The sequence below is a fragment of the Pezoporus occidentalis genome, unplaced genomic scaffold (assembly GCF_034315485.1).
Source record: "Pezoporus occidentalis ecotype Australia unplaced genomic scaffold, CSIRO_AGI_Poc_V1 ctg88, whole genome shotgun sequence".
Classification (NCBI taxonomy): Eukaryota; Metazoa; Chordata; class Aves; order Psittaciformes; family Psittacidae; genus Pezoporus; species Pezoporus occidentalis.
The window spans coordinates 352166-378995 of record NW_026916242.1 but is presented as its reverse complement, the minus strand read 5'-3'; the positions used below and the strand labels follow the sequence as shown (position 1 = coordinate 378995).

Below are 26830 nucleotides of genomic sequence, written 5' to 3'. Positions count from 1 at the left end.
GTGAGACCTCCACATATTTAGAAGTGAAAGTGGATTTTCACTATACATGATACAACAAAATGTCAGTATACAGATGTACCGTATCTAAGTCCCATGCTTTTTGTGTGTGTATTTATACATAGTAGATGCTTCAGTATCTTTCTTTTAGAGAAGTTTAAGTTACCTAACACATATTCTGTTGCATTGCAAGCTGTTCACTGTGAGGCTGAAGATACTCAGATTTTAACTCAGTGGTATTTCATAATTGTTGGAGTAGATATAATGAGGTTATGTTAAATAAGGTAAGCTTGAATGGGGCAGTCACAAAGCACTGCAGTGTTACAGATATTTAATGCTGAGTTAGAAATGGGAATATTTCCTGAAAGGAGGCTTAAATCAATCATAGAGTTCTGAATCCGTGTGAAAGCTGCTGGTTCAAAACCAGATGGGCAGCTTTAAATCATACTAGTTAGCTATATAATTTATAGCAATTGACTGGTAAGGTGATGTATAAAACTGTAACCAAGAGCCATCAATCTGGGGACATGTAGCCAAGTATATCTGAGAGAAAAAGTTAATTTGTGTGGGTAGGAACCAGAAAGACACTCAGCCATGGAGGAAAGGCTTCAAAGAGAGCGATTTCTAAATATTTTCTTTTTAACTCACCAGGATCTGGTGTTTCCTGTGACAGCTTGTAAAGAGTTACTGCATTCTGTTCAGGCATTTGTTCATTTAAGTGTATCAATCCTACATCATTTCTCTTTCACCAGATCCCGACGCAGCCCTAACTAATAAGAACCATCAGGATGTTCGGAGCTATGTGCGGCAATTAAATGTGATTGACAACCAGAGAACTTTATCGCAGATGTCTCACCGACTAGAACCGCGTCGAGCATAAACATTTGAAGCCGTGATGAGAAATGATCTTTTATCCTGTCAAGGTCACTTGTTAAGAACTTCACTTTCTCTGCTACCCCACTGCCACTACAAAAATAAGCAAAAACATATTCTAAGGTCTTAGGCAACGCACAATGTACCAGCCTGCCAGAGAACTTTGGCTGAGGAAGAACATATGCACTATAGCTGCACAGGTGGCCGTGTTGTGAACCGTTAATTCATTTTATAGTAAATGATTTCTCACATGGATAAAAAAGGCAAAGGATAAAATAGAACAGTTAGCGAAAAATGTGCAAAAAGCTTGTAACAATCCTAAGGGAAGTAGCGTTTTTCTGCCTAATTAAACATCTGTATTTTATGATTTATTCTCCAGGTCAGGACCAAAACTAATCACCGGTTTAGCTTGCCCAGCTACTGTTGACCTCAGTAGAAGATGCATGTAGACATCTGATGTAAGAATGTAGGTTCAAGAGACGTCCAAGGTATAATAAGTTCAATTCAGAGAAGACTTAAGAAGTATTGCCATTTGAAATATAACAGATACTAAGAAAAATTTCTAACCTTAAGTGTACTGCCTACTACTGCGAGCAGTGTGGCCATTTCAGAGAACTGACAGGACTGAAAACACTTCGAATGATGAGTAGATTAACCTGTGTTTACATTTTACTTCTTTTTTTAAACTACCAATCAGTTTTTTACAGAATTCCATTACAATAGTAAGGCTGTCAAAATCAATAGCATAAAGGTAGCAAAGGACTGGTTCAAAAAGAGCACAATATGCACAAACAGATTTCAAGAGAATAATTTCCTGGACATTAAAACCTTAAACTTTAGCTATCATTAATTGTGGCTGGTTAACACATATTTTCTGGTCTTGAGCATTTACAAATATCTTAATTTTCAGCCAATTGTTTTGCACTTTCAATAGACTGTAAATAAATGTTAATTCGTTCTGTTCTACAATATTTATTTATGTAATAGCAGTTGTGCCAAAATAAGTGTTTTATTTATTTAGTTTAGCATGTTAACGAGAGTGATGCTTTTGTCACTCTTTTTGTGTGCATTTTATGTGTAGGAATTGTGTGATGTACGTTCACCGTAAATAACATGCAGTACTTCATTAAATGGAATTGCTGGAAAGGTCTCGTCACTGGCCTTATTTGCACTTTCAGCTTCACTCCTGCATAAATACTGATGCTGTTAATTGGCTGATAAAGCAAACTGCGCTTGTCATTTGCTGGGCCTTGAAACTGCAGTTAGACAATGACCATTGTGATACAGGTGACCAGTTTAAAGCCAGTCAGATCCATCCCTGCCACACGGGATGACGGGCTTGCAGTGATGTAACACTATGGTTTTATTAGCTGGTTTGTTTAGAGTTTCTAAGAAGGCTCCTACCATCCCATGTAAACATAGAAAACATTTAAATTGGAAAGGTTAAAATGAAGAAGGGATGTATTCTTCATTTTAGCTATCTGACTAATTTGTCCTGCTCAGTCACTAATTAAGAGGACTACAAGTTACCTTTTGTTGGACAGCATTTTACCTCAGGTAGGCTAACTCAAGGCTAACAGGGCACTTAAGAGGCCTCTGGCTTCAGTCACCTCAGGGAGGTCTATCAGGTCCGGCAGCCTTGAGGAAAGAGGTGATCTGGCATGTAGCCTTTCCTCGCCAAGATCATTTGTGCCAGCCTGATCACTCCATGGGAGTACTGTGCTGCTGCTGGGCAAGAACTGACGGGGCCAAGCAATGGAATGATGATGTTCAAATGGCAAAAGTCTTCCCTGCTGCATTTACACCGGCTCTGCTCTGCGAAGCCAGATGTCATAAAGCTGGTTAAGCCTGAAATTGGAAGTGTCACCTATTATCTCATGATAAAGCTTCAGCGATGACCTCATTGATAGAGTGTACATTTCACGTCAGACACAGTGTATACTTTTCTTGGCACTGGCCAGGACTGAGTGGAGTCAGTATACACATAAAGATTTTCTTTTTTTATCTGCACAAATAATCACATCCTTTTAGTCAAAACATAAATTCTGCTAAAGCTGAGTGTCACCAGGGAAATGCTGACACATAGAACCACTATCTGCTCAGTACCTGCCATCTGCAAAGGAAAGAATTACACAGTTAAGAAACATTCTTCAGCATGATGAAATAATTTATTTTAACTTTGCTGTCTGACTAGAAGTTCAGGATGATTCAGAGGATAACCAGCTAATAACATAGAGACAAATTTGTGTCTTGTTATTTCAAGTGAGAAATTGTTCCATTTGTACTGCTTTATGAATATACTTCATACAGCTTTTTCAGATACGGGATCTTCCCAGAAGCAAAGTATGCAGTCAAATAAACTATAGGGACACAATTAATTCAAAAGATGTTTTTATCTTTACTTTCAATTTATAACATTTGTGAGGTCATGATTTTATTTGTTCCAGATTTGTTCCTATTGTTTGGACTTTCATTTATTTCTATGTTAACTGGTTTATAAAGCTGCCAAGTTTCAGCTTGGCTCTGCACAGAGACCGATTCTTCATCTGTTTAGTATGTTTTTATCCCCTTGGTTTATTCTTTTATTCCTCAAAACCTCTAACAGTTTTACTTATAAGTTGCCAAATGGTCTTTGTTGTGTAGATATATCCCAGTGATACAGACAGAGGCTTTATGGCACCTCCATATGAATGGATGAATGCAGTTTACCTACTCTATGAAACTGGTATCTGGCATTTTCTAATCTTCCAATAAAGGGTGCTGTATAAGTAACGAGTGTTGCTGTTTCTGTATCTAACTTATTCAAGTGGCTCAGTTGCTGTTGTGCTGATCACAGTCTACATACCTAAAGATTAAATGAATAACTCTACCTACTGGCTCGGGGCTCCAGACTGGGCTTCCCTTGCTCCCCTCATTGACTTTACCGCAGGCAGGCAGCAGTCAATACACTGCTCGTGCTGTGTAAAGTCCCAGCACCTGTTGCAATAGTGTGAAGAATGAATAGGAACTCGGGAAACAAGGAAGTGTCGAAACACCTATGTTGTCCTCATCCTGTGCTGGCAGCTGCAATTCACAGCTTGATCCTGTTTCAGTGAGGAGACACCCCTGGCCTGCTGGCTCTCAGGGCCAGTTGCAAGCTTGGGCTTGGGGTTCTTTGTCAATGCAGCCAAGCAAAAGGGGGTTGGCGATCCGAAGCACTGTGCCACTCATGGTCCTTACTGCTTTAGTTGTAGCATTTGGACTGATGTTGGTCCATGCCAACTAGAACTTCTTGAGAGCACCCAGCCATTATAGAGGGGGAGCATGCACCAGGGATCATTTCCAGTGGGGAATATGGCAAGCCTGTCCAGCCTGTCTCCATCCCCTCCCGCAGTTCTCCAGTGGGACCCATGATGCTTCGCACCTCGATCATGCCCACCTGTATGAACAGCATAAACATTGCAGCACAGCTCCTTCTGTATTTCAACACTGAAGACTGAAAAAACAGAAACCTGTTCAAAAGGAGAATCATTCCTGACGGTCACAGGTCCTGCAGTGCTGATAGGGCTGGTCTGTGCTACTTGGCCTCAGGCCCCAAAGTCCTGACCCTATTTTACTCACTGGCAGAGTTGCACTGTAGTTTTTATATGAGAGCTGACCAGGAGGCAGTGCCATGATAAACACCCACTGCTGGAGACTGCAGAGCCAGGGTGGGGGCGCCTTGGGCATTTTGGAAAACATTCAGCATTACAGGTGTTCCACTGCTGATGTTTTATTTGCTCAAGCAGCAGTACAGAGCACAGACACCCCTATTTAGGGCTACAGAAGCTCAAGAGTCACAGGGTTCAGCTCTCCCCTGTTCTGGCACTTTTCACTATTGATGCTTTGTTAGGATTTGCTGGTTTTCTCAGTGACCAGGGCCTGTGTTGGCCATCCCTACACAGAACCAGGGAACAAAGGTTAAATCCAGGGAGCTGAATCCAACGTACCAGGAGACTACAACAGTTTGGTAAAGGCAGCATCCAAAGTATTTTCCCAGATACCTGGTTCTAAGCTGATCAGCCACAAAGACATAACAGTGTCAGATGAAAGAGTTCAAATGTGTTTGCAGGACTCTGCAGATGGAGGGTTGAGGTTTTTCCCTGCCAAGGAAAATGCTGTGAAGGTGCACCGCCTCTGCAGACCAGGTACGAAGAGACAAAAAATCCCCTCTTTTCAAGGAGAGACTGGCAAAACAATCTTTTAAGCACAAGGAGTTTAAATACAATTTAGAAATCTGACAAAATAAGTTAGAGAGAAATCAAAAGGTTTAACCTGCAGGGTACCGAAAGAGATAATGAATTTTGGTTTAAAAAAGTGTTTTAACAAAATTATAAGTCTAAATTGTTAGCGTAGCTTCTTAGTAAGGTCAACTGCATAATATACAGTACCTTAACCTCTTCCAGCAATTTTTAAACATCATGCAGCTTAAATAGACTACTTCTGAATTCAGTGGTATTTCTTCTGGGAGCTCTGAATGCAAATCAAGAGGTAATAGTGGAAGAAAATTAAAAGATGTGCTATTCTCATTTCATTTTTTGTACTGATAATAAGGAAAGCAGCATAGAGAGAGATACGGCAAAGTGAACCTCTAACTTGAATAGCTTTTCTTTCACTGTTAATCTGAAATGCATTACACCCTGCCTTTTCAAATAATCATAATGTTCTTTACTGTAGCCTGCATTAAAGTTTAGCAGGCACAAGCAGCCGCTGTCACCAGAGGTCAAGGTATTAGCAATCAAAGAAAATAATGACCAGATTAAAAAGTTAGCATTCAAATTACTAAACCAGAAACTTCCATAGCAGCCTGTCCTCAGAGCCCTGCTTCCTTAGCTGTGCCCAGGGAACCCCCAGCACTCCCAGCAGTACTGTGGGGCTGGCTGGCCCCTGCCTGGGGTGACAGCAGCCAGAGGGGACCCTCACCCCTTTGCCTCTCTTGGGAATGCACTGCTGCCCGAAATCAATTCCCGCAGGAGAGGGAGCTGCATGGCTTGTGGCTAAACCCTGACCTCCAGCTTCTCACCATGGGGAAAGGCTGTGGTCAGTGTGCTGCAGGAGCACCCAGGGTACATCCTCCATGCATTTACTTACACGACATATAAGAATGGCTCTTACTTCAGCTGTGCACTGCTTTAGCAATAAAATACTTATAAATTCACAAAGGAAAGTAATCCAACCGCAGCCTTGGCCGTTTATGACTCAAGTGGTGGGGAGACTCCTGTAAAATGGAAGCTTCTTGTTATTAAAAGGGAAAAAAAGAGCATGCCCAGCTACAAAATCTACCACTTACATTTAACTGCTGAAGGATATTTCACAAAGGGTTTGTTTTTAATAGGTCTGGCACTCAAAGGTGATTTCTGAATGCAAAATACTCAGAAAACTACATGAAAATGGATAAAGAATGCATAATTACTGATGCAAATTGGGATATTTTTCTTGGAAACTCCATGTAATAAAAACGTGACACACAGGGGTACTGGTAAAAGACTGACCTTTATTTCCTGGCCCTAATCCATTTGGGTCAGAGTGACAAAAAGCAAAGCCTTTGTCACATGGCAGGGGTCAGCCAGTCGTGTTTAATTTTTTTCTCCCCTTTCTGTTTTCAAATGCAAATAAAGCGTATTACCAATGAAAACAAGGATTGTAAATGAATACTTCAATTAAAGGAAATTTACATAAAGATATGTCGGATAGAGCTGACAGTAGATACTCCAACATCCGAACAGACAATAATCCATTTCTTAATCAACTTCTGTCAATAGTCATAAGCTTTCTGCTCTCCATGGTTTCCTCATTATAGCACCACCTCTTGTGTTTTTAAATAGTTCTTTCTTCAGATGCTGTCCGAGCCAGCAAGTGAATCCGCTGGCTGTATTTGCCGACTCTTTGTGGTTTTTCACAGGTGTACATTATTTCTGCACAGGAGTACTGTTGGCAGCATTGTGGATGTTCTCAGATAACAGAGAGCCAGTGTTGCCTTAGGTTTCCTTTAGATGTCCTCATTCTCTGTAGGACTGACCCTTGAGGGCTGCAGTACTGGCGGGTTGCTGCCTAGAGTCTGTTTGAAATCTAACATTGCCTTCCATTTGTAATTCCTGCCCTAATGTTTCTCCTGTTCCAGTTGTCTGGCATGTAACTCCTTTGTGATGCTCCTGATCAGTTAGCTCTGTTGCCAGGAACTAGTTAGAGGTTTTCACAGATCTATGTTTTTCCCTTCCTGTCACAATTAGCCATTGTTAATAGTGTGCTAGTGTCTGGGGGGTGTTGAGCACCTTTTTGGGGAACACTGGCAAAGGAACTGATATGATACAGCTAATTTATCTAGCTGATTTACCTAGAATACAGCTAATTTGTCTAGCTGATTTACCTAGAAAAAGGGCTTTTCTGAGGCAGTCTATTATTAGGGACATTTTCTAGTCTTAATCTCTAAATCCAAAGAGAAAAAGATGTGATCTTCAACAGATTTGTTTCTAATTAATGTACTCTGAATTAAACAAGTAGCAAAAAAATGTAAGCTACTGATACTATAGTACATCATGAAGAGGAGCTAATATTTTCTTTTCAGTTCAAACTGACTCCTTGTCAATGGTGGATGAAGTTTTCATGATTTCAGTGGCTGCCTTTACTTTCCAATAAAGGTAAATGTACTTAGAAACTAATTATTTTAATACAGAAAATGGTATACAATGCTTTAAACCAGCTGTTGAATATTCTCTGTTGTCATCTTCTGTTGGTGGTCCTCAGAGGTGAAATTGCACCTGCCTCTCCCTGGATTCCCTACAACTGAGCAACCTATTGGAAAAAGATTACAAGGGTAATGAAGGGACTGTGGCTTCAATGGAGCTCGCAGTAGTGCAGATCAGAAAACACAGAGTGGCACAGCTAGAATAAATTCAGTCCAGCTTTAAAACAAAGAAAATAGTGCTAAGCCATACTACACTTTAGAGGAAAGTAGTACCAAAATCAGAACAATGGATGAAGTCTAACTGACCACAAAATTTGCTATAAGGAGTATGAGCTTTCTCTATATAATTAAAAGCATGTAATGAAATAGTAACTGAGAAGAGTACTAGTGAGTGGATCACAGCTGTGTATAATGATCAGCTAAAACTGTGGTGCCAGTAAAAGATAAGAAAACCATTCTTGTAAACGAATCAATATATATATTTCATGTTAATATTTTGCCATTTCATTACTATCTCCTTGTTAATTATATTGACATTTTTGTAGAAGCTGTATGTGCTTTTATACTGCACACATGCCTGATCAAAAGACAAATAGTGTACAAGCTGCAGCCTGTCAGTTCTGAAAACCAACATGCACAAAGCAGGTATTTGATCCACGTGTAAGACACCCATTGCACACAAACCTTCTCTGCCACATGAATGCCTGTATTTTATCATTCTAACCTGTATTTAATAATTCTAAATTTTCTATAATAATTGGTTTTATTATATTTTATGTTAAATATGCAATATAGGCAATAGCACAAATTCCTTATTTTTCTCTTTAATAAAAAGAAAAAAGAGAAAAATAGAAAACAGCAGAAAAAAATACCAGTTGTGTGGATCTAAGAGGTGTCTGATGGTTAGCACAGGGTCTGTCTTTCTTCATTCCCCATGAAAGTCAAGAGCCATTACCCACAGCACACCAGCAACTAGGCTGCTGCAGCAAACAAGAATCAGAGCCCTGGCTGTGGGCATGGGGGCTGCATGTAGTATCAGGTCAGTGTTTGTGGGTGCATGTTAACCATGTTGTTTACAGCAAGAAAGGCAGGATTGCCGCAGAGGCAAATCCAGAGGCAATCCCTTAGATTTTCCACTTGCCATCTCTCAGAAAGTCTAACTGCAGCTTATTTTGGCTGGCAGTACCACGCCACTTGTCTTTTAGTCATGAGGCCAACCCTGCTAGCTGTGTTTTGGGGTGTAACTGCAGAGGTGTGTGATTGCAGCATATCTGAACATACCTGCATGAATTTCAGTCTGTACAGTGCAAGCAAAAACAGGGATGCAGACAGGGGTTTCAGGTGAGCCACTCCTGCGCCTCTCCCAGGCCACAAAACTGATGGTACAAATGGCGTGAAATTAATGCTAACATATTGTTACTGCTAATGCAGCTCAAACTGGCTAGATTAACCCTAGCGTACACTAGTGCTATAACTTCTACAGCAATATGTGCACAACCTTCCTAGTACACCCCAGGCATGCCCCCCACCATGTTTTCTGTCCAATTGTTAAACTAGAAGCAGAGCAAGCCATAGCAGCCAGAGGATCAGAAGTGCTTCAAAGGAACCTCAGCACTAAGCCTGAGCTGAACTCTGAGCCAGTCCTGAAAGAAGATTGAAAAATACGGAGCAGGTGTCCACCTCCAAATTATCCGTGTCTCGAGTTTCACATACAGTTTAAGCTGGCATAACCCACCACTACTGCTATAAAAGCACTTCCAGGCGCTGTCCTCTCTCAGCTGCTCCTACCAGCCCTTGCCCCTCTCCTGCCTAGTTGCCTGACGACCTGCATTCAGGTCTGGGTGAAAACCGACTGCTTTTCCCTGCAGCTGCCTCACCTCCGCAGCTCCATTCCCTCTGCAAAAGCCGGTGGGCAGCGCAGCAGTAGGAACAGGGCTTGCCGGGCAGGGGAGGGGTGTGACTGCTGCTTTTGGCAGGGAGGATGATTTAAAACGCCTGAACGTATACATGGAACTGTATTTTCCATGTTGAAAGGCGGCAAGACGTCACTGCACACCCAGCGTGGCGAGGAGATGTAAAGAGACAATTCACAGGAATCCTTTCAACTCTAAAATTGAGTTAAAAGCTGCTAGAGCTGCCTTTATCCTTTGCCAGTTGTTGTGGCTTTGCACTAACTTTTGTTAGCTTTTAAGTATTTTCTTTTTTTCTCTCTTCCATGTAAACTGAAGAAGCCTGAGATTAGGACTGAGTTCTCCAGAGGTAACTCAGACCTTCTCAGTTTGAATTTCTTGTCCCAAAAAGGGGGAGAAACCATACCACCACATGTTGGTTCATTGTTTTGTATGGTATTGTGACCACCCAAGAAACTTTGGTTTCTCCGCTTTCTGACCTTTTCTAGCTATTTTTTTAGTTTCCATGACAATGGAAAAAAACATTAAAGGATGCAAAGACTCCGTAGCCAGAGGGCAGAAAGAATACAAGCCCAAAAAACACTCTTAAATCCTTGTCGCAATAATTCCATCTTCACAGTGTACCACTGGGGTTGGACAGTCCTTGTGCAGTGTCCTTCGCTTTCGCTCTCTTGCCCTCTAACAGAGCAAGTGCAATTATGTGTTTTGAACGGTGGCATGTTAACACAGTGCCTGATGCAGACTCTGCACTCCAGTTCTTGGAGCAGGAAATACTAACCACCCCCTCGTTTCTCATGCACTACTGGAACAGGTTATTTCTTTCTGCAACCAGGGCCTAAAGTCAGACATGATAAATCCCAGCTCTGCACATACACAGCCATGGACAAAATGTGTGGATAAAGTGCCCTAGGCAAGAGACCTCTCAATGCAAGCATTCTGCTCTCCTAAGCAAATGCCTATGAATCAAGTGATTTAACATTTAGGTAGATTTTTAAAACACTTGACTAATTGGCAATTGCCTCTGACAGGAAGGATAAATGCATTTAGTCACACCACTTAAGAGACTGAGTATGTGGCACCTGTCCTCCTCCTGAGCATGAGTTTCACGTGGTTTGCATGGATAGTTGTGCTTTCTTTTAAAACGTGGCATCTTTGACCGGCTTTGCCTGGAGACTTCTCCAGGCTCACCAGCAGATCAGCGCATAAGAAAGCACAAGCGCTCTCAGACCAGACAGACAGCGCCTGAAAGTGCCATGTCCAGGAGAAGCCAGAGCATGCTGACCTGCTTCGCTGCTTGTCCTGGCAATGCTGGACCTGTCAGGTGGAGGAAGGGGGGAGTCACCACTGCTTGCTTTTTGACTTTCTTAGCATCTTCATGTACCTATTATACCAAGTGCTTAGATCTTGCTGAACTTTACTCCAGTTACTATGGCTCAGTTGAATGTGTCTTATTTTATGGCCAGAAACGTACAATTGTGCTTCACTGTTTCAACGGCTTTTTACCCTCCCTCATGCCAAAATAACACACCTCAGGGAAAAGCCTCTGATGCTTGCAAAATGATTATATTTGATTCATCAGTAAAGTGTTCTTCCATGATTCACCTCGATACTATACATCTTTGTGAGGTACAATTACTGTATATGATTCAGTGTGATGCTGCACAAGTCTTTGTGATTCACTGTGCTAGACAGCTGATTTTTATATGGCAGATCTGCACATACATATAACAATAGTCAAGTGTGAGAGATAACGAGGGGCCGGGGCTCTCCAGTGAGTGTAAAACCAGCGTTAACAGACACCAGTAGACAAGCTGGGGAGTGCATACGAAAGCAGTGATGGACATTGAATTTTGCATAACACTGATACAAAACATGTACTGTCGCAGCCATGTGATGTGTTTGCATTAGTAGAAAAATTGTCTGGTGCTGAGTCTTTTGAGTCATTTCCTTTAAGCATGACTGCTTATTTTCAATCTGCAACAGCACAGTATATGCCATTGAAAGATTGGATAAGGAAGGGTCTGTGTGGCTTCAGAGGGTGGAAGTGGGTTGTCTCTCTGTTGAGAACTGAGGAATATGGATGGGGGAGCTTGTACTTGCCAGTCAAGCCATCATGGAATCAGAATGGTTTGGACTGGAAGGGCCTTTAAAGCTTATCAGTTCCAACTCCCCTGCCATGGGCAGGAACTCCTTCCACTAGACCAGATTGCTCGAATCCCCACCCAACCTGGCCTTGAACACTGCCAGGAATGGGGCAGCCATAACTTCCCTGGGAAACCTGTGCCAGGAACTCACCACCCTCACAGTAAAGAATGACTTCTTATATCCAACCTAAATCTCCCCTCTTTCAATTTAAAGTCATTATTCCTTATCCTATCACTACGTGCCATTGTAAAAAGCCCCTCTTCAGCTTTCTTGTAGGCTCACTTGAGGTATTGGCTGGCCTTCTCTTCTCCAGGCTGAACAAGCCCAGCTCTCTCAGCCTGTCTTCATAGGAGAGGTGCTCCAGCCCTCTGATCACCTTCGTGGCCTCCTCTGGACTCGCTCCAACAGGGCCACATCCCTTTCGTGTTGAGGATGTGTCTCCAGAAATGGACACAGTACTTCGGGGGGGGTTACAAAAGGAAGCGTTGAGGGCGAGAATCACCTCCCTTGAGGTCATGCTCCTTTTGACGCAGCCCCAAACACTGGCACTTCCAGAGCTGCAGCCATGCCAGTGCAGTACCACGCCACGTCTCTCTCCACCTGCAATGGCAGGGCCTCACTTTGTGCACTGGAAACACCTCAGCTGACAGGTCCTGCTCCGTTCAGAAGTCCCTTCCTAAATCTGGCACAGTTAACTGACATGCAGACACCCTGCCTCAGTCGAAACCATCCCCTCTGGTCAGCCCAAGCTGCCCCAAGCGCCTTCAGCTCACCTCACCTCACACCAGCCCAGCCACAGCAGACGACACCATCGCTGAGAGGTGTGTTGGCCGTGAGGGACCAAGGTGCCCCATTACTTATCAACGTGTCGGTGACTGGCGGCGGCCACACGGTCTCTCCCGCCTGCCACCCCTGCACCCTGGGCCGGCGCAGAGGCACAGCCTGGGCCGCATCCACACCGGCACCGGCCACCCATCGCCCCTTCGCCCCACACGCCAGGCCCGGCACGTCGCCCCCTGCAGGTGGGGCGGCCACGCTGCCCGCACCCCTGGGGCTGCAGCGGCCTCGCCTCTCCCGCTGGGCCCGGGCAGAGCGCGGGGTGGCGCCGCTGTGAGGAGGCGCGGGGGCGGCGGCGGCTCCGGCTCCAGCTCCACGGCACCAACCGGAAGCGCGGAGGACGGAGCGGGAGACGCGGTCGCGCCGGTTCCAGCCTCCCTCGGCGGCTCCGGGATCGGCGCCGCTCGCGTCCCGCCAGCCCGGAGTCCCTCGGGGAAGGTGAGGAGGGCGACGCGCCCCTCGCCACGCCCGGGCGGGCGGGGGGCAGCGCTGGGGCGGTCGGTGCGCGGTCGGTGCGCGTGTGGCCGGGCGGAGGGAGGCAGCGGGGAGCAGCGCAGCGCGGTCGGGGAGCGGAGCGGGGCAGGGCCGCGGTTGCCCCCACCGCGTTTCGCGTTTCCCACCCGCTGAAGCAACTTTGAAAGTGTTTGGAGGGCAGGCGCTCGCCCGTCCCGCCGCTCGGCCTGACCTTGCGTCGCTCCGCGGGGCAGCCGCGCCCGGCCGGACCCCCCGCGGGAGGCACCGGCGGCCACGCGTGGCCGGGCGGGGGTCCCGCTGGCTACGCCGCTGCGGGACGGGAGACCGGCCGTGCCTCGCCGGGCGGCGCACGGTGGTGCGCGCCGAGGGGCAGCCGGGGCGGTGGCGAGCGGCGGCCCCACGGCCGGTGCTGGCTCGGTGTCTGCCGTAGGGCTGGCCGCGGGACGCCGGCGTCTGGCCGGGAGCCTCTGTTCTCGGCCACCCCTCAGCTTCTCAGTCGGTGTTTGAGACGTGCACTGTGAGTGCACCTGCTGCGTTTTTGTGTTCTTTCGGGCGTAAAATCCCTCAGGTTGGGCTTTGAGGCGTATCTTCCCCTCTGTTTTCCTTTCGTTTCGCCCCCCCTCCTCATTTTTTATGTAAGACGCTTTTTTTTTTCTTAATATATATATTTTATTTTTCTTTGTTCAAGTTATTTCCTTTCCCCCAGTATGCGCTTTTTATTTAGTGTGTGTGTGAGAGCCATCGGTTACCCCTCTATCCAGCATGCTTTGCTGTGAGTTTTAGCGACAGAGCCATCGGGAAAGCCATGGATCATTACTTTTTCTAAATTCCAGAAGCAGAAATAATTTGAAAGCACTGGATTAACTGGGTCACTGCCTGAAAACATCATAGCTTTCTGCTGGAGGCATGCGGTTAGATGTTTTCAGGACTTTGCCCTCAAATTGTAAGTCCTCAGAAGCCTACTTGTTTTATCTATCCATAATGTGCTTTGCATACCGGTGGCATTGTGTGAAGAATGGTAACCCTGGAGAGCCTGGCTCGCTGAGGGAGGAGGAGAAGACAGAAACGCCGGCAAAACCGGGTCCTGCAGTTGTGCCCGTGCAAGGATGGAGCGGCTTTATGGGCCAGGGTGTAGGGGTGGCTGCCTCCTCTGTCTTCTGTGTTGTCGGAGGCACGCTCCTGGCAGGCATCACTGGCGAGGTATAATGTAAGCGAAGTGAGCAGTTTAGGGTTTCCCCGAGATAAAATGTTTTCTATTTAAAGTGGAGCCTTTAAACCCTTCAGTCTCTGCCATTGACAGAGCTTGAGTCGAAAATAGTTTGTTTCTTGAAGTACTCAAACTGTTCAGGCTGAGTTGAGCTCTTTTTTTTCCGTAGCAATGGTTGTATAAATTCAAATAAAATTAGAAGTGTTATTAATGGAAATTATGCAGAATTTTTAGGTTCTGACAAAGGGCAGGCTCAAATGTTGTTGCTTCTGTAACTAAGGTAGGCAGAGCCATGCATGCCTCCAGTCTCACCATCTGCAGGGCTGCCACTCAGTCTGGTTCAGAAAGTTGAGGAATTGTAGGGGTTCTTGACTTTTTTTTAATTTACTGGGAGGTTAGAACATTAGGATATATATATATATATGTAAGTTGGGGTTGTGCTTGGAGCTTGCATCTTATTCATCAGCAGTTCATTATATGCTGAAAAGATTTTGTAGTTATAAAAACTCATTTCTGCTGTATCACTTGTAGCTCCATATCACTGTAACTCCTTTTCTATTCTGTGCTTAGACAAGACAGGAGTGGACCATGTTTTGGCACTGGATTATTTGATTTTTTTGTTTGTTTGTTTTGGGGCTTTTTCTTTTCTTTTTTTTTTTTTAAAGCCTAAATAAATACGCTGCTGCAAAAATGCAGGATGATAAGCTCAAGGACTGTAGGCCATGTTGGATACAAAGGATGATTTGGGTCTAAAAATGGATGGTCAAAGATCCTGAAAGCAAATGGACTGTTTTGCCAAATAAGGAAACTTGGCACGTTCAGCTGTGTATTTTAAGATAGCACAAGTGTAGTGTGCTACTACTTTATTGGCAATATGTTGGCAGCATGCCTTCCTGAAAGAAGTGCTGAATCCTGCTTCATGGAACCATGCAGTGAAGTGAGGGCAGTGAGTTGCATGGTCGCTCCCTTTAGTAAATTACAAAGGGCTTTTCTGAAGTAATTGAATACTGAGGCAGCGTCAGGTGCACGTGCAAGATGAGGGATGCAATTTTCAGTGCTTCAGCCACGCACTAAGCAAAATATGAGTTGCAGTTACTGTGCAATTTGTACTAAGTTCTTTCTTGCCTCCTGTCTCTAACTTGTAAGTCCCTCAGTGGAACTTCTCTGTACTCCAGGAGCAGTAGCTGAATGACAAACAGTAGAGTCTTCTGGCTTGTACATGGAATAAGGCAGAAGAGTTGGGCATGGCAGCACTTCCCCTACGTTGCAGACTGGTTTTGGGGATCTGGAAGGTGCAAATGGATATGTTGGGTTCGTCCAGCATCACTGTGCCAGGATGGCAGGGCAGGGCAGGGCAGCCTGCAGCAGGGTCAGTTTGCAACCCATCTGCTTGGGGGTTCCCTCACTTTTGGTGTTCCCTCACTTCTTTTTGGTGTGAAATGAACTTTTAACAGCATGCTCAAAGAAACTACTATGAGGAAAAAAAAAAGACACAGGAGAAGGTGGAGTTGTTGTTGCAAGATTACAAGCTCATGTTAACGATTAGAAATAAAATAGAAAAAAGAGAAAGTTCTCCTCCCCCCCGCCCCGACTCCCAAGCTCCCATAGGAATAGTTGAAATAACCATCAATTGGATAATTTCTTAAAATACCTGTTTCTGATCTGTCACATTTTCATTTCACTGACAAGCAACAAGGTCAGTCGACACAGCCTTCCTTACTGCTACGTGACGACAGTGGTTAAACACTCAAAACTGTTAGTGGGGACAGACAGTACTTGACACCAAACCTTAACTGCGCTGTGTGCCTGTGTGTGGGGGATTGCTGTAACGCCCCCAGCCCCGAGCCCTGTTGCAGAGGACTGCTCCTCACTTTAATGCAGAGAAGTGCCATACGTTGTTGAATAGTGTGCTTTTTTCAGATGCAAGTGTATGATTATGGAATTTAATGAAATATCTGTTTTTTTTTTCCTTAACCAATGGTATAAACTCTGATTGTTAAAGATCTTTTAAAACAGGATGACAAGTTAATAACTGTGTGTGGATTTGTCATATGCAGTTGTTACTCTAAACAGTTGTTTTCTTAAACATAACAAAGAGATTGATCTGTCTAATTGTGGATTAACTACCTTGCATCAGAAGACATGGAGTGATACTTAAACAGGTCTGTTCTGCCATCCAGAAGGAGAAAATGTAAACCTGACTTAGGCTATCATTAATTACGGATCTCTAAATGGGGAGTGTCCCATGTAAATCTCCTTTACTTTCTCTAAAGAGAAAAAAAAAAGCACCTGGAAGAACCCAACACAATGTATTGATTGCTCTTTAAATAATATATATGCTGGTGCCTGTAGCATCTGCAGCTGATTGCTGTAGATAAACTTGAAATTGGGAAGTTGATAAAAGAATGAAGAGCAGCTCCTGCAAATGCTTGTGTGCTGGACACTGCATTGTGCATAGATGTTTAGGTAAAGTTTTAAGCAGCAAGGAGGACCCATCAGAAAGTACTCGCATTTATCAAGTGTCTGGCGTACACATTGTACCATCTTGAGGTCAGTGTTTCTGTGGAATCTTGGAGTAACATCTTGTTCTGTGTTAGCCTCTCAGAAGTCAACATTTACTTGTGTATATGGATGATTTGGTTCTTCTGGATGAGCAATAATTTAAAATAATTTGGCAGCTCTTCAGAACTATTGGATTCAGATAGAGAAGCCAGAAATATTTGTTTCCTGTGATGTGTTTTTCTTTGTGCTTGGTTTTCTGTTCCTTCTGTCATCCCAAACGCAACCATCTGTTATCAGCTGTTCACGCTTTCCTGTCAGAGTTATGGTCCAGTCAGTGCATATGCTTTTGCCTATGAGTAACGTTATTCTTCTGAATAATTCTGTTGTCAGTAAGGAGATTATTCACTGGAGCATAATTATCCACGTGCATAAACGTCTGCAGGGCTGTGGCCTTAAGTTGTTAGATCTCTGAATTGGGAAGCTGACCTGTTGTATTTGCCTATAAAGTGTCACATACGCTTGAGACAGCATGTACATGATGTTGACTTGGGGCAGCTACTGGAGTAAATGAGCTGGAGTAATCAAGGCAAATGAGCTCCTGTTCCTGAAGATGTGCTGATTGAACAGTGCCGGGAAAGAGCAGAAAGTTAAACCAAGCTTTGCTACCCTCCTGGTTTGCAGGAGTGACTGATTTCCTTTCTCTTGAGCTTTTTCTGAAAACAGTATGTGCAGTGCAGTGCAAAAGATGACTCTGGGATGGCAGGAAACCTAACAACAACAGCAACCAGGTTAAAAAGAACAAAAGGTCAGCGGAAGAGTGCAGGCACTTGTACTGGGGAAGGAGCCGGCAGGGTACTGGAAGAAGGAACTTTATTTCATGTCGCACGGGTAACCCTTGCTCTGACTCACAGAGCTGGGGAAAGAGCATTCCTCTTCCCTCCCTGAGAGTTTTGCAGGCTGATTGTCAGTGAAAGGCATGCTTGAAGTCTGCTTCCTCCTTAATGTGTTGCCTTCTGTAAACGTAGTAAAGTTGTGGTGGTCTGGTACCCTTACAGGTGGTGAATTGATACAAAGCAAAGTGGGCAGATTCAGAAAGGGCTCTGTTATCTCATGCAATATGTAGGAAAATGTTGGTGCCTTCATTTCTCATTGGGAGAATAGCTGCAACCAGATAGTGCCAGAAATTTCTGGTCAAATGATACCTCACAATTTTAATCAGATTAGCTGCACAGTCAGGTGAGCCAGTGAGGGGGGGAGGGAATGATGTCTGTATTTGTTACAGAAGGGACTGGTGTAAAGGGGTTTTGGTGGTCAGCAGCGCTAGTTGTATTACAGATGCATTTCCCAGCAATGGGCAACACATAATGGGTAGATTCCATCTCAAACCCCCCTATGGATTGGAGGCTTCCAGAAGATGCAGTATGCTTTGGTACAATAGTTAGACCAGTATAACTGGACATAAAATCAGCAATTCAGAATCTCCATGCCTTTTTGTAACTTGTTTTATTCAAATCATTCTCATTTTATGCTGATAAGTTTACTTTCATTTATTGCAAAATTAAGGGAAGTAAACTCGGTCTAAACGGATGCATCAGAAAGAGTCCGGCAGCAGGCTCGCTGCTGGTTCTGGAAGGTGCCCTATCCTGCAGGCCCACTGAGGACCTGAGGCTTTCTGAATTTACACTATTAAAAAAAAAGAAACCTGAAATTACTCTTTGTTCGTGCATTTAGGTGAAAATGTTCTTGAAATTTGCTACAGCGTAAGCTTTATTGCTGTGAAATCCCTGAGAAGGACGTTCTGTTCCTCTTGCAGCAGACATGGGATCATCTCTTGAAACTGCCGACACCGGTCTTGGCACAGGCTGCAGAATTTCACATATTGTAACCCAGATGAATTACTGCGTACTTGCCCTGTGTTATAACATGCAAACAGAACTGAGTCACTCCGGAAGAGGCATTTACCATGGCCAGGTTTTTCCACATCCTTGCGCGAAGCACAGCTCGGAGTGCCGGCAGCGCGCGTGGTGCGGGCTGTGGTGCCGCTGCCTGCCTGCGCGCCCTGTGCGCGGCCATCGCGGCGGGAGATCCGGCGTGCCTGGCATGCCTGAGCTCCGAGGCAAACTCATAGCGGAGAGCAAGTTTCCCGTCTGTTGCTGTCCGGGGAAGGCAGCGACGCGCCTGCCTTTCCCAGAGCCGCGTCCGAGGTGTTCGGGAAACGTCGGTATCGCACTGAGGAATACTTTTAGTTGTTTCTGTGTCCCAGCTGCTCCTAATAGCCCTTGCAAATTATGCAAACATTTGCACAGCCTGTTGGAGTGAGAGTTCCCAGGCTCTCCTCCTGTGCCCTGTGGATTTTACTGTAGCATGTTTATGGTGCTGGGTCCTGGTTTTGGGGTGTCTTGAGTGCTGGTAAGAAAATCCGTCCTCTGTGGAGCATATGTGCTAATGAAAGCTTTTCTCTTCACAGGTTTTGCTGTGGTATATTTTGTCATTATGAGATGTCGTCTACCAGTGCTTCATTTGTGCAAATTAAATTTGATGACTTGCAGTTTTTTGAGAACTGCGGTGGAGGAAGTTTCGGGAGTGTCTACCGAGCCCGATGGATTTCTCAGGACAAGGAGGTGGCTGTAAAGAAGCTGCTCAAAATAGAAAAAGAGGTAAGAGTTTACTTTTTCAATTTGCTGTGCTGCAGAAACAAGGGCAGAAATTCTTTCCTAGTGTCTTCTGTCTGCTAATTGAAGTAAACTGCCTTGGGCTTTTTATTCTTCTAATTACAAACCCTGTAACTGGATAATGTTACAATAAAGACATACTGGGGGGGGCAACCCAGGGTGTCTCTCATTTAAAACATTATTGTTTTACTCTTTACTGTCCTACCCACCTTTTCTTGTATAGCAGCTCCTCTCTGCTCCTCTCTGAGGAGGAGGAGAGCTAGCTGCACCTGTGGAGCTAGTAATTTCCTTTTGATACTGCTGGGCATGTTGCTAAATAGGAAGAGGTAGTGTTCACTGTCTTTGCCTGCTTCTGTCTTCTCCTTTTTGCATCTGGTGGCTTTTAAGTGCAGTGGTTTGCATCTATATGTGCACTATAGGCTTAGCATGTTGCTCAGCATTGTCTCTTGCCTGCTGCTGCAGGTTTTGGTCTGGGGCTCCACTAGCTCTGGGTTAGTCATAGCCACACTTCAGCTTGGTCTCATCTTGCGGTGCAGTTTAAGTCTAACCGTTCTACCAGTCATCTTCCCTCGCGGTGTCCTGTGCACCTGGAAAGATGGACGGGTCCTTGGCAATCTTGTGGGAAAAGGCAGTTATCTTACTGCACCCTTCCCAGCTAAGGTCGGTTTAAGTGTTGTTTTTATTTTTAAAAAAGATTTTTAGGTTTGCCTAAAAATCCTCTTGACCCTCAGCTATGTACAGGCCTGGCATAGACACAGTGTATGTGGTCCTCCCCATGCTCTGGTCTGCCCACTGGTCACTGCTGCTGATGTAGCAGTGAGGAGACACCAGTGTAGTGATGAAGAGCAGTTACTGGACCGCTGTTCCAGCATGACTGTATCTAACTTGTGTACAATACCCTCAAAAGTATTTTAGGAAGGCAGTTATAAGCTGGAGGACAGCAGAACAGCACTAGGGATAATATACATAATCAGACACCAAAGTTCCTGCACTGCTGACGCAACCAAGTTAGCATGATTATGTCATGCTTAGTGATGTGATGAGCATGTGTGATCGTGGTTAAGCAAGTTGCTGTCTGTAATAATGTGGAAGGATCTCATGATTTTTATAAGATGGTTGGAGATTTATTCCTTCTATTCAGTGACTGTTTGTAATGTTCTCTTTATTTCTACTATTTGTTCATATCAAAAGATACAGAAAGACAAGTAAAACCGGTGCTATGCAGTGTCAGTAATGCACAATTTGAGAAGTCAACTGACTGGCGGATCTCAGTAGTGGCCAGTGAAGTATCTTTATTGCATAGTATATATCTGGTGGGATTACACAGGAGTGTGTGCTAGACCTGCTGCTAGCTGCTAGCCTTTTTGAAAGAAAACTTAAAAACAGTACTACTACATCTTGTAATGGAATCAATCTCAGTGGAATGGGAAATGATGGAGAAAGTAGGACAGTCGTATGAATTGCTTGACACAGTTGGACTATTTAACAAGTTGGGGTTTTTTTAAACAGCTAAATACAATGTTCAGCTTGTAGTGACAAGGAACACAGGCTGCACATTACGAAAACGAAACTGTATGCTGGAAAGAATTTAGTATAATTTAAGGGTTTATTTAGGGATTAATGAAGACTTGCAGCTCATTAAGAGCTCATATCATGGTACTGTTAGGCAAATTAGGTTACTGCCCTTGCATATCTAAGTGAGGATCAAGGCATTTGTAAGAACCAGGCCTGCTTTTACCTTGGCATGTGGCACTGGGAAGATGGATGTTAGGCTGTAGGTACAGACCTGGTTCTGTTGTGCTTAAAAGAATGTAAATGAACTGCAGGGGCAGCCCAAGGGGGACTGCAGAACACAGAGTGGAGAGTAGGAGGGCTGTAGGGGTTAGAATGGGGTGATGGACATCATCCATCAGGATAAGTTGACAGGAGGGGAGCAAGTGCCTTCCAGCACAATAGTGTATTTTACTCTGGACTGGTCATTTTCTGCTTAAAGTAACAAGATGGGTTATAGCTGGGACCAGCTTGGTGTCGGCACCTTCTCTTTTCTGGCGATGCAGCAGAGAGGCAAGTGGTGATGCCTTAAGTCAGTCTAGCAAGTTTTGCCAGAACATGATTGTCAAAACAGTAGAGAATTAAAAAATAAGAGCTTGTTTACAAAAATTTCATTTTCATATGGAGAAAATGCTAGTCTTGTTTAATCTGGTGCAGAAAGTTATTACAAGAACTAATGGTTGGGATCTAAAGCCAGGCAAATTAGAATGGGAAATAAAGCACAAATTATAAGGAGTCAGGATGAGTAACGCTTGGAGCAGACTACAAACAGAAGTAGCAGAGATGGAGAATCCTTTCTGTCTTTCCATGTCTTCACACTGAGATGGTTTGGGTTTCTTTGACAATTGTTACTGTTAAGTTGTTGAGCTCAACACAAGAGCAGCTTGCTGAAATATTGTGGCCTGTGATGTACCAGAGGCTGGCCTCTGTGGCCTAAAAGTCTCTTCTGATCCTTACGGTTGTCAGTCTTTACATATCTAGTATGTTTATCTGTAATGATGATAATAATAAACATCTGTGACTGAACTGTGCTGAAAGTCATGGTGAGTCAGTGGCTTTTCTGATAGCAATAGAAAAATAACTTGCCATAACTGTAGGTGTCTGTGTTTAGTAGATAGTTGGATGGTTTGCATTTAGTCCAGAAAAGTAATTACTACTTTCTTGCTTATTCGAAAGGAAGTGTCATTTTAACTCCATGACTGGTTGTGTTGTATTTCTGTTAACTGCTGCCGGTAATCCATAACAACTGATTAAAAGAAAAACAGAGGAGAGTGGGGAAAAGCTTGCTCAGAGGAATTTCATGCTAGCCGAGTCCAAAGGCACAAGCCAAGTCAATAGAACTGTGGTATCATTCTGCAAATATGTTGTATCTGTGTTTCATTTTACTAAACAAGCCAATCAAAACCAGCAAAGATCTTGAAGGTTTTATATTAGCCAAGTGGCTAACAAGTTCTAACATGTTAAACAAAGCAATTTTTGTTCCAGTATATAGCAGCATATCATACAAAAATATGTGCTCAGAAAAACTTATAAATACTTGGGAGAGTGTTGCTCAGACAGATTTTTTCGAAACTCTTTAAAATTTGAGAAATAGGAAGACCTCTGCAAGACATTAACTTTTTATAGAGAAGCAGTAAAATGTGACTGTACAGGAAGAGGTGTGTGTTTATACACATAAAATACAGCTAAGTAGATGTGCAGAGAAAAATAGATGTGCTGCAAGGCTTTGATTAGCATATCAGATTTGAAACTCTGGAAAGACTTCTGATTAAATAAACCATAGGAGTGTCTTGAGTGATTAAATAACAGCAAAACCAAAATTAAATTGACATTTTACCATCTACTCCAAGCCCTTTAGCAGTTGTAGATTTTAAGCAAGGAACAGGAGTCCCCTTGTGACTTGTTTTATGGAAAAATTAAACTTACCAGTTTATGGTGTTTATGGTGCATGTGGTGGGAGGAGAAAAGTCTCTTGTAGTAGGATGTATGCTTGCTCCTTTTGCCCTAAGTGATAATTACGTGCATTCATTGAAGAAAATTGTGTACCTACTACTCAGGGAGTTATTTGGTATTTTTGCAAGTGATCTATATGAATTATTGGATAAGCCTATAATTTGACTTCCACTGAAATGGATGGGAGAGATTGGGCCCAAAGGCCTTATTCTGCAAATTGCTTGCAGTTCTTTTGACTCCCTTATCTTGAGCAGGTAACTGCTAGAGTGAAATGTTACAAACATTGGTTTATGCCTTGCCACGTTAGCTTTTCACTGAATAGCACTCACCTCCTTCAGTTGTCTGTACATCTTTGAAGTTCACCTGCTGTTTGTCACTGCTTTTGAAGGCTGTGCTTTTGGTGGCTGGTTTTTGACAGTTGGCATCTGGAGTGTGGTTCTTCACTGGAAGATTTATTACTGCCAGAATTTTAGCAGAAATTTGAATTTAACTTTAATGTCACTGTTCTTTGGAGGTACTCCATGATCTATGAACTGCCTCTGTGCTATTGATGGACAGCAGGATTGCATCTGATGTACTTGCTTCAGCTGTTATAGCCATGACGCTTAGGTACAAGATTGTTTGGTTTCATGCAGTACAGCTGTCCCTGGATTCCTTCAAAATGCTGGAGGTGCTGTGTAAACTGCAGGAGAGTGCTGGGGAGAAAAAAACACCAATAAAATACAACTGTAATCTTACTGGGAAATTCTTTTGGTGAACTTACACAACTAACTTGTAGATAAAAGATGTTAAATTGAGCAGGATTAACTGTGTGTGCTTTGTTCAGTCATGCCTGTGTGATGCATTTGAGTTTTACGAGACTAAAACAAAAACATGTTTTTACTAGTTTTGATGTTCTATTGCTGAAAATCTGACTACTGTGGAAATTAATTTTGTATTGCCAGGTTTGCATGTATGCAATACATGTGCAGTAAGCTTTAGGGGATCTTTTAATGCTTCATAAAACTTTTCATAGGGAATATAAGGTAGCTTGTTCACTTACTTGAGTTTATGATCCACTTCTGAAAGGGACTGTCCAGAAAACACGGATTGCACCCATGCCTTCCAAAGGGGGTGAGTTAAGTATAACCACATGCATGTCACTGGACTTACCTCACTCATGTTTGTAGTCCTAAAAGAGAGCATGTGGTATTTTTAATGTGGGTCATGAGAGTAGGGACTGGGAATGACTTTCAAGAGTAACAAGATTAAAAAACAACAGAGTAAAATAGAGCAAATCAAACCAAACCAAACTGAAATTGATACTTATCTCTGACAGGCCTAAAAATAGTAGATGTTCTTTTTGCAGTTTATAGCTGGTATGGGTGCTTGAGTGCCAGCTTTGAATGACTCTCCACTGGGACCTGACTCTCCCACTGGGACCTGACTGTAATGAAGGTCAATTTTGATGCTTTTTTATTATCTTATTAGCTCTTTCTAGGAGCTCCTTCTCCCTTACCCCTCTCATGTCTGAGTCAGCAGGTATTGAGAGTGATTCAAGGCAACAGCAGCCAAGAAATGGCTGGATTTACTTGATTCCAACTCAAAGTGGGGAGACTATAAACCCCATGTTCCAACCCGTGGTCCTTTGATGCAGGTGCTATTGCTAATGAACAGGGAAGGTGTGCTATATGAAGGTACTTTAGGGGTACAAGTTAAGTATATGAAGTTTCCAGAGATATCAGTGCCTATACTGGGAAATTACAGAGTTTACAAAAAAAGAAAGATTGTATATCCCTAGAGTAAGTGATCTCATGGGAGCCCTTCCAACTCCGTATTTGTTTGGAGAAATATTGCTGTATCTTGTTAACAGCTAATAGTAAATAAAATTTCATGTATTATACCACAGCGGTGTCTTAAAATGCCTTTGTTTCTAGTTTACAGAGTGGTTATCTTGCAGGGTTTTCTGTTTCTTTTTAATGTTTTGGTAAAGAAAATGGCTTAGAGTACTCCTCTTGGTGCTGACAAGGGTATTCCCAAAAGGTATCAAGAGGATACTCTGTACCCTTTCTAAACTGTGAAAGTTGTCAAAATGGGTTCAGATGCTCCAGCTGCTATATATTCTATGTTGTGCAGAATAAACTAGTTTTGGATAGCTTCAAATAAATCTCTGAATGCTTTTGAGTTTGCCCTGCTCTTGGCTTTTATTTAAGGGATATTACTTTATATTTTGTAAGTGAATATCATGTTTTCAGGTGTCAAGAAAGTCATTGCATTAGATTTTCGTAGTACTTTTGTGTATCCTAAGTGTGGAAAAACACACAGGATACGACTGTATCCTAAGTGTGGAAAAACAGGCTTTGATTTCGTTTTGTCTGTTTTAAGAAGAAACTTTGTTCCCCTGCATCTCTGTTCCGCAGGATTATCTCAGAAATGTAGCAGTGCAGGCACAGAAACATACATGTTTGTATTTTGCTACATTTTAGTGTAGCTGAGTTTTTTACTTGTGTATTTAAACATTTCTATACCAAGTTTTTGATTTGATGAGTAATGTCTTTCAGAGTTGCTTCATGTAAATAATGAGCATTTGTATTATGAGTTGTGTGGTTTACTCAGGTTTTTTGACAAGCTTAATTTGAGATTCTTACTTACACAGGCTTGTGTATACACATTCTTTTAAATCAAGCCAATTTTGGCTTAAATGAAAGTAGACATCAGCTGGTGTGTCAGGACCTGGACTGGCGATCTGTGGCTTCAAAAGTTATTTTCGGCCAATTGAGACATAGTGACTGTCAGCATTGTCAAATTAGCTTGCCATGAATGAAAAGAATTTCACAAGTGCTGGGAATCTTGCTGAAGCCATACTTAAGAAGTTACCCTCTCCTTTTTTGTGTCAGCTAAGCCACCAGATTTTGTACTGAAATTGTAAAGGTTTGAGTGCGAATGGCCTTCTGTTGACTGATGGGCAGCTTTGAACAGTTACTGCATAAGCAAGATTGATAAACAGGTAAATTTATAAGGTAAGATGCACCAGATTTGCTTCTTTTCACTTGACTCTTAAATTGCCCTAAATTTTGTCAGTGTGAAGCAAAATTACCTTCTATGTGTGGCTGGTCAAGAATACACAGACAGTTGCCATAGCTTGATTGAGGTGCAGGAATCACCATGTGCCTGATCCCCTGGGTTAGGAATATCTCTGTGAGGTTTGGACCTTTTTACCTCAATTATCTTTAATTCTGTTTTGTTTTGGTGTTTGGTTTTATTTTCAAAAGGTGCAGCATCTGCAGGTGAGCAAGTTTTTGTACCAGTTTCCTGCAAATTATGATCAGATTTTGTTAAGAATAGAGGGAAAATTTGTCTCTCTTGGTTCTTTAGAAAGCAGTCTTTCGTATTCTCTTTGCTATCCACAATGTGCAGCCTGTTAGGATATTGTTAAATATTCTTTAGTTTCATAATTAAGTTTAATTCCATCGCATACAGTTTTAAAAATTACTGTCAATCTACTGCAAATTTTTGATAGTGGGTTGCTTGAGTTGCCAGTAAATACTTAGCTGCAATTAAGGGCATTTTCCTAGGTTTGGGATTATTTATTTATTTATTTATTCTTTATTTTACTTTGCTGTAGATATTTCTTTTCTGTTTCTTTTTGCATGGGCTCAGTTATTATTTATAATTTGAAGGAGAGGCTGTGTTGCTTATTTCTCTGTGCCAGCGACCCTTGACATCAAAAGGCAGCTCTTTTCTTTCCCCTCCCACGACATTCTCTGACCTCGAGCTTCTGTTGAAGTGATCTACTGCAAAATGGTATTTTTGGATGTTTAAGATGTCCTGAAGCTTCGCTGTAGAAGTCTGATGGATATGAAAGAGATCCTTTTCTCTCAAGGTGGTGTTTTAGGCTGTTGTAAGCTCAAGCAATTGAGGATAAGTTCAAGTTAGTCTTTTCTCTATATTTAGTTAATTATATAGTTTTCTTAATACAAGATTACAGTACAAAATCACATGGAAGGTGAGATCTAGTGGTAACTTT

General features: G+C 43.0%; 2 protein-coding genes and 1 long non-coding RNA gene across 12 annotated transcripts in view; 2 read left to right on the top strand and 1 right to left on the bottom strand.

Annotated features, from left to right (window-relative positions):
* Positions 1–3647, top strand: part of RAPGEF4 (Rap guanine nucleotide exchange factor 4) — a 152538-nt gene extending 148891 nt beyond the window's left edge. For 7 of the 8 annotated variants that reach the window (XM_062604810.1, XM_062604809.1, XM_062604807.1 and 4 more), the window contains one exon: positions 750–3647. In XM_062604810.1, coding sequence (XP_062460794.1) covers positions 750–771 — 22 coding nt within the window. In that variant the 3' untranslated portion in view covers positions 772–3647. The remainder of the gene's footprint in view (positions 1–749) is intronic. The other variant, XM_062604808.1, reaches the window with a different exon arrangement.
* A 9126-nt stretch (positions 3648–12773) lies between these two features.
* Positions 12774–26830, top strand: part of MAP3K20 (mitogen-activated protein kinase kinase kinase 20) — a 90668-nt gene continuing 76611 nt past the window's right edge. For all 3 annotated transcript variants that reach the window (XM_062604816.1, XM_062604817.1, XM_062604818.1), the window contains exons 1-2: positions 12774–12903; positions 19116–19305. In XM_062604816.1, the coding sequence (XP_062460800.1) occupies positions 19147–19305 (159 nt within the window). In that variant the 5' untranslated portion in view covers positions 12774–12903; positions 19116–19146. The remainder of the gene's footprint in view (positions 12904–19115; positions 19306–26830) is intronic.
* Positions 18133–18775, bottom strand: LOC134156608 (uncharacterized). The gene is made up of 2 exons (XR_009961970.1): positions 18611–18775; positions 18133–18331 (listed from the first exon to the last, which is right to left on the bottom strand). It is a non-coding gene; the product is annotated as an uncharacterized LOC134156608 (long non-coding RNA).